General features: G+C 47.6%; 1 protein-coding gene across 1 annotated transcript in view; it reads left to right on the plus strand.

Annotated features, from left to right (window-relative positions):
* Positions 1–2,427: 2,427 nt before the first annotated feature.
* PDPN (podoplanin) overlaps positions 2,428–6,545 on the plus strand; it is an 83,483-nt gene continuing 79,365 nt past the window's right edge. Inside the window, exon 1 of the mRNA XM_023515150.1 lies at positions 2,428–2,464. Coding sequence (XP_023370918.1) covers positions 2,428–2,464 — 37 coding nt within the window. The remainder of the gene's footprint in view (positions 2,465–6,545) is intronic.

A 6,545-nucleotide genomic window follows, 5' to 3' on the forward strand; every position in this document is an offset into this window, starting at 1 on the left:
CCAGCTACTTGGGAGGCTGAGGCAGGAGACTCGCTTGAGCCCAGGAGTTGGAGGTTGCTGTGAGCTGTGATGCCATGGCACTCTACCCAGGAGGATAGCTTGAGGCTCCATCTCAAAAACAAAAAACAAAAAACAAATAAATATACTGACATACGGGACAATAAATTCAGGTGGAGTCAAAGCCAAAACCATCCACTCTTGGATCCATCACCTGCATTCAAATTGTGGTTCTTTCGAGTCTAGGCTGCTGCCCCTCCCACGAGTGAGGTAATCTTTCTGAGCCTCAGTAGCTCTCTCTGTGAAATGGGAACTCAGATTGTCTACCTCCTAGGGTTACTGTGAGGATTCAACACAGTGACTGTACAAGGTAGCATTTGGTGCCACATCTGACGGGGTGCTCAGTAAACACGCAGCAGCATCGTGAACGTGGGAACCTTTTCGCCCCTTTGGACCCCTCCAGCAAGGGGGAAAAGCAGTCTCTGGCCTGCTTAACATTCCATAGGAAGGCACTGAGCTGGGTCCCAGGAAGACAGAGATAGAGTAGACAGCCTCAGTGCTCAGGTGACTCACAATCTCCTTGAGGAGACAGGCTGCACGCAGCAAGGACTCGCTCTGCGCAGCAACTGCCAAACAAGTTCCGTGGTTATAATGCCACCTGCATTCAGAGGAGTCAGGGATGTCTGGGCTGGGACGATCAGAGAAAGGTGCACCGTGATGCCATTCACACATTCTCCAAGTCAGATCTGGGCGCACATGGCCAGGTGGCTTCGTGCTTTTGCACCCTGGGCTCCTCCCTGCCCTTGGAGACGCCAGGCACTCCTCCGTGAGGCCTTGACCTTCCTGGGTACAGCCCCAAATTTCCCCCATTGTGTATCTTCCTGTCCAGGCTTCTGTTACTGTCCCTTGCATGTGGGGTGATATTGTTAGTTCCCATGTTGGACGCTCTTCCCCGGGTCCTTACAGAGCCCTGGCGTGAGGACAGACAGGTGCTCCTGAGCAAAGATTATGTCTGTGCATCCTTTTGTCCTGGAGTCGTCTGCCCAGGGCAGGCGTCTGGTGGCTCTCTGTGAATGAGTGAGTGTGTGCGTGTCTCGGCAGATGGTTCTGCACACAAGGCGGGCGCTGTAATTAGGCTGCGAAACTGTCCGTCCAGCCGCACAAGTTCTGCACTTTACTCGGTGGCCTCACGACATCTGCTCCTTCCTCGCCACCTCCCCTATCCCGAGCAGCACTCTTATCGACTCTTACAAGCCCTTTTACACCCCTCGTCTCAAGTGATCCTCAGAGCCATTGTCACTGGGGTGGGCATGCATCCTGGGGTCCATTTGACAGAAACCCAGCCTCCAGAGGTCGCTGATTGCTCACCTTTACACAGATGAGGAGCCCCAAGGATATGTGATGTTTGCAACCCAAGGACAAGTTGCCTGTGCACCTTTTCCAGCTCTGTGGCCTAAAGTGCAGGGTGACATAACGTTGGGAGCTTAACAGGTGGCTGCTGATGTGATTGATTGGAGTAGGGAGACTGGAGTGTTTAAAATTTATTTTTTGTTTGTTTGGTTTGTGTTTTTGAGACAGAGTCTCACTCTGTTCCCCTGGGTAGAGTGCTATGGTGTCATAGCTCACAGCAACCTTAAACTCCCAGGCTCAAGCAATCCTCCTGCCTCAGCCTCCTGGGTAGCTGGGACTACAGGTGCCTGCCACAACACCCCGCTAATTTTTCTATTTTTTTTAGTAGGGATGGGATTACAGGCATGAGCCACTGCACCCAGCTTTAAAATTTATTTTGGACCAGCCACACAGACCTGACTGGGGAACAATATTTAAGCTGCCTCCTCTGCCCTCCCCAGACTGCAGACGTGCACACAAACCCACGTGCACACACTCCCTCCTTCCTGGGGCGTCTTTCTGAGAGAGCAGATTAGAAGCCTGACACAACCTGAAGGCAGGTGGTAAATGAGGCCACCAGAATTCTTTCTCCTCAGTGGGGAGCACATGTGATTGGCATACATTTGCATGTGTTCCGAAGCCATCTTACTGAGTTTTTTTTTTTTTTTTTTTTGAGACAGTCTCACTTTGTCACCCTGGGAGGAGTGCCATGACATCATAGCTTACAGCAACCTCAAACTCTTGGGCTGAGGCAATCCTCTTGCTTCACCCTCCCAAGTAGCTGAGACTAGAGGCACCTGCCACAACTCCCATTTTTCAGAGATGGGATCTTGCTCTTCCTCTGGCTGGTCTTGAACTCCTGAACTCCCAAACTGCTAGGATTACAGGTGTGAGCCACTTCACCTGACCAGCATTTTTTTTCTTTTGAGATAGGGTCTCACTGTGTTGCCCAGGCTGGTCTCAAACTCCTGAGCTCAAGCAATCCACCTGCCTCAGCCTCCCAGAAGACTAGGATTACCCAGCTAGGGCTGGGTGCTAGGCATGAGGCACCACATCCAGCCCTTGAAACAGCTAACAGGTGAGGCCACTTCCTCTAGGGCAGCCAATGGAGAAGCTGACACATTTGCAATCTGAGCAACTATGAGTATTTCTCCCCAAGAGTCTTCTACATTAGCAGGAAATTGTAAGTATCACTGAAGACCCAAAAGGCAGCAGAAAACATGACATTTATGCAACAATAACAATAGTAGGAATAAAAACAATATCTAACACTCACTGAGCACTCTCTATGACCTTTGAATACATTATTGTAATCTTCTCAATAACCCAAAAGGGGAGGTCCAATTATTATCCCCATTTCACAGGTGAGAAAGTGGATCCACGGACTTAATCCCACATGGCTTGTCAGTGATTCAAACACAGGCATTCTGGCCCCATTTACTTATGTAGCAGGTATTAGTTTAAGCACGTTTGAGCCAGGTAATACTCTAAGCATGAGGAACACACAGTGAATGAAAAAGACAGAGTCTCCTTGTCACAAAGCATTAATGTGCATTAGTTAGGGTAAGATTGGGTTCCTGGAACAAAGAGACCCCGAAATTTATTAAAGAAGGGAATTTCTCTCTAGAGCGGTAATTCCAGTGAGTGACCCAGGCTGGTGGGCAGCCCTGCTTATCCACACAATCATGCAGAGAACCCAGGTTCCTTCCACATCATTGCTCTAAGCACCCAGGACACTGTCTTTACCGGCTTAGGTGAGGCTGGGCTGCTGCCTTGGCCCCACGTAGCAGCAGGAAGGTGGAAGAGAGTCTGGAGGGCCACAACTCGTGCACCAAAGCCCCAGGCTGGCAGGTACAGCAGGCATCTCTGTTTTTTCTGTGTGTGTGAAAAACCTAGACCCTGTGGCCATTTCCGACTTCCAGAGGGGCTGCAGAATAGGGACTGGCCAGGAGCCAAGGAGGAAGGGGGGAATGGCAAGAGCAATGAACAGGCTTTGCTGTGGAATGTCAGTCACAAAGCAAATAAATGTGTTGGATGATGTCAGAGAGCCACAGAAGCCATGAAGGAAAACGAAGCAGGGGGAGGGCCAGAGAATGATGGGGTCATGTTTTCAGACAGAGCCATCAGCTCTTAATCACTGTCCTTAACTGACTCCATTGCACCTATGCTCACAGTGACAATGATGCAGGCTTAGGAGAGCCTCGAGCACTTCCTGAACCAAATAAGGTCAGCTTATGTCCAGCCGAGTAGCCAGGTGCTCTGATCAAGTAAGAATTTACTGGCCTTGACCTTCACAGAGCTTCTTGTGCCTTTTATCAAGGTATTTTTACTTATGAATCATTTCGTGCTCATTTTAAAAAACCCCTTTAAGGTAGCTAGGGCAGGTATTGTTGTCCCTCCCCCGCCTTTGATGAGAGGGGAACTTGAGAATTAGAAATACTTAGTTCAGTTAAAAAATAAACTGTAGTGACCAGGCATGGTGGCTCATGCCTGTAATCCTAGCACTCCAGGAGGCCAAGGTGAGTGGATTGCTTGAACTCAGGAGTTTGAGGCCAGATGAGCAACAGCAAGACCCTTGTCTCTACCAAAAATAGAAAAAATTAGACAGATGTTATAGCAGGAGCCTATAATCCCAGCTACTTGGGAGGCTGAGGCAAGAGGATCACTTGAGCCCAAGAGTTTGAGGTTGCTGTGAGCTATGATCCCATGGTGCTCTACCCAGGCATGAAAAAGACAGAGTCTTTTCCTTGGGCGACAGAGTGAGACTGTGTCTCTAAATAAATAAATAAATAAATTGAACCGCACTGAGCTCCTACATGCCAAGAAACTTGGATACAAGGGCAAATGGGATGAAGCTCCTTCATGTCCCTTGGCGAGTGGCTTAGTATGGTATGCAGACCTATAAGCAAATAATTTTCTAAAACATACAAAGGTAAAAGTATGTATAAAATATAGCAGTCCAGAAGAAGAAGAAAATAATAATTCTACCTGGGTAGAAGGGATCAGAGAAGGTATCACCAAAGAGGTGATGACTGATTGGGGTTTTGAAAGATGAATAGGAGTTCTCCACATGGATGTGGCATCTGTTCCAAGGAGGGAAAATATGTTCCAGAAACAACCATGCACATAAAGGCATAGAGATTCAGCAATACAAAATGCCTCATAAGTACAACTACGAACATTTGAGAAAGGCTCACAAAACTCTTTTAAAATCAATGCCAGAAAATAACATAGGTTTCCCAATTCGTCGTCCACACTAGTTTTTTATATTCTTTTGCAGTTGTGCCAGGGTCTGGCAGGCTAATGCCTGGGTGTTGGCTCTGTTTAAAATCAGAGCATTTTAAAAGTTGTGATCACCAAGCTTCAATTTCTAGTCTTTCATCCCGCAATCCCTACACAGTACCTTCTAAGTGGATTCCAGGCTGGCTGTAGTAGCTCATGTCTGTAATCTCAGCACTCTGAGAGGCTGAGGCAGGAGGATTGCTTGAACCCAGGAGTTCCAGGCTACAGTGAGGTATGATCCCATTATTGCACTCCAGCCTGGGCAAAAGAACAAGACCCCATCTCAAAATAAATCAATCAATAAAAATAAATGAATCCCAAAATATATGAACTAAAACACTGAGAATACAAGGACACTTCTGGGCCATCCTGATCCCCAAGATGACAGATGGATCTGAAGAGAGGCCGAGCTGCACCGGGAAGACCGCTGTATTTTGCATGCTCAGGAATCTGTGCTTTGTTCTGAGCTCCTGAAAGATTTTACTCTGATGTAATTGGGTGTGCATTTTAGGCAGCTGATTCTGGGGGCAGTGTAGGGATTGAATAGGAAGGAGGACCAGTTCTAGAAGATGCTCCCAGCAATTCAAGGTAGGAATGATGTCACCCCGCACTCCTGGGAGTCTTCCAGGAGACAGGGATATATAAGCCACCCAAAGACATGCAGACTAATGCTCCCAGCAGCATGATTTATATTATAATGGCCAGAAACTAGAAACAACCCAATGTCCTTCAACTGGTGAATAGATAAAATGCAATGTGGTCTATCTGTGTAATGGAATACTATATAACCAAAAAAAGAAAACAAACTAGTGCTACATGTTACAACATGGATGAACCTCAAGAACTTGGTAAAGTCAGGAGGGGTGGCTCGTGCCTCTAGTTCCAGCTGCTAGGGAGGCAAAGTCAGAGGTTTGCTGGAGCCCAGGAATTCAAGGCTGCAGTAAGCTGTGATGATTCCACTGCACGCCAGACTGGGCCACAGAGCACGACCCCATCTCTAGAAAGAATTTTTCTTAAACCAAAAACCCCATGGTGCTGAGTGAAAGAAGCCAGTCACGAAAGACCACAGATGATACAATTCTGTTTATGTGAAATGTTTGGGAAAGGCAAACCTAGAGAGACAGAAAGCAGAGAGCCCCCACCCAGGCAGGGAGTGGGAGTGGGGATTAACCACACCTGGACGGGAGAGAACTTTGTGGGGTGATGAAAATGTTCTGAGATTAGATTGCAGTGATGGTTATGCAATGCTATACATTCACTTAAAATTACTGGCTGGGCATTCTTCTTTTCTTTCTTTGAGATGTCTTACTATCTCCCTGCTCTTTTCTCTCTCTTTCTCATCTCCCGCGGCTTCCTTCTCTCTAATATAAAATAAATTTTTAAAACATTATTGAAGGCGGGGCATGGTGGCTCATGCCTGTAATCCTAGCACTCGGGGAGGCCAAGGCAGGTGGATTGCCTGAGCTCATGAGTTCAAGATCAGTCTGAGCAAGCGAGACCCCCATCTCTAAAACGTAGCCGGGTGTTGTGGTGGGGGCCTGTAGCCCCAGCTACTCAGGAGGCTGAGGCGAGGGGATCGCTTTAGCCCAAGAGTTTAGGTGGCTGTGAGCTATGATGTCATGGTACTCTACCGAGGGTGACAGAGCGAGACTTTGTCTCTAAATAAATAAAATTAATTAGGTAATCAAAGTAAAAATTATCGAAGTGATGTATTAGTGGGAGCTCACAGGCACAAAATGATATAAAGGAGACAAGAGACCAAGAAGTAGGTAGAGAGGGATTAAAAACTTACCTATTGGCTCGGTGCCTATAGCTCAACTGGCTAGGGCGCCAGCCACGTACACCTAAGGTGGCGGGTTCGAATCCCCAGCCCGGAC

The sequence above is a fragment of the Otolemur garnettii genome, unplaced genomic scaffold (genome assembly GCF_000181295.1).
Source record: "Otolemur garnettii isolate 467f Iridium unplaced genomic scaffold, OtoGar3 scaffold00067, whole genome shotgun sequence".
In the NCBI taxonomy this organism is placed as follows: domain Eukaryota; kingdom Metazoa; phylum Chordata; class Mammalia; order Primates; family Galagidae; genus Otolemur; species Otolemur garnettii.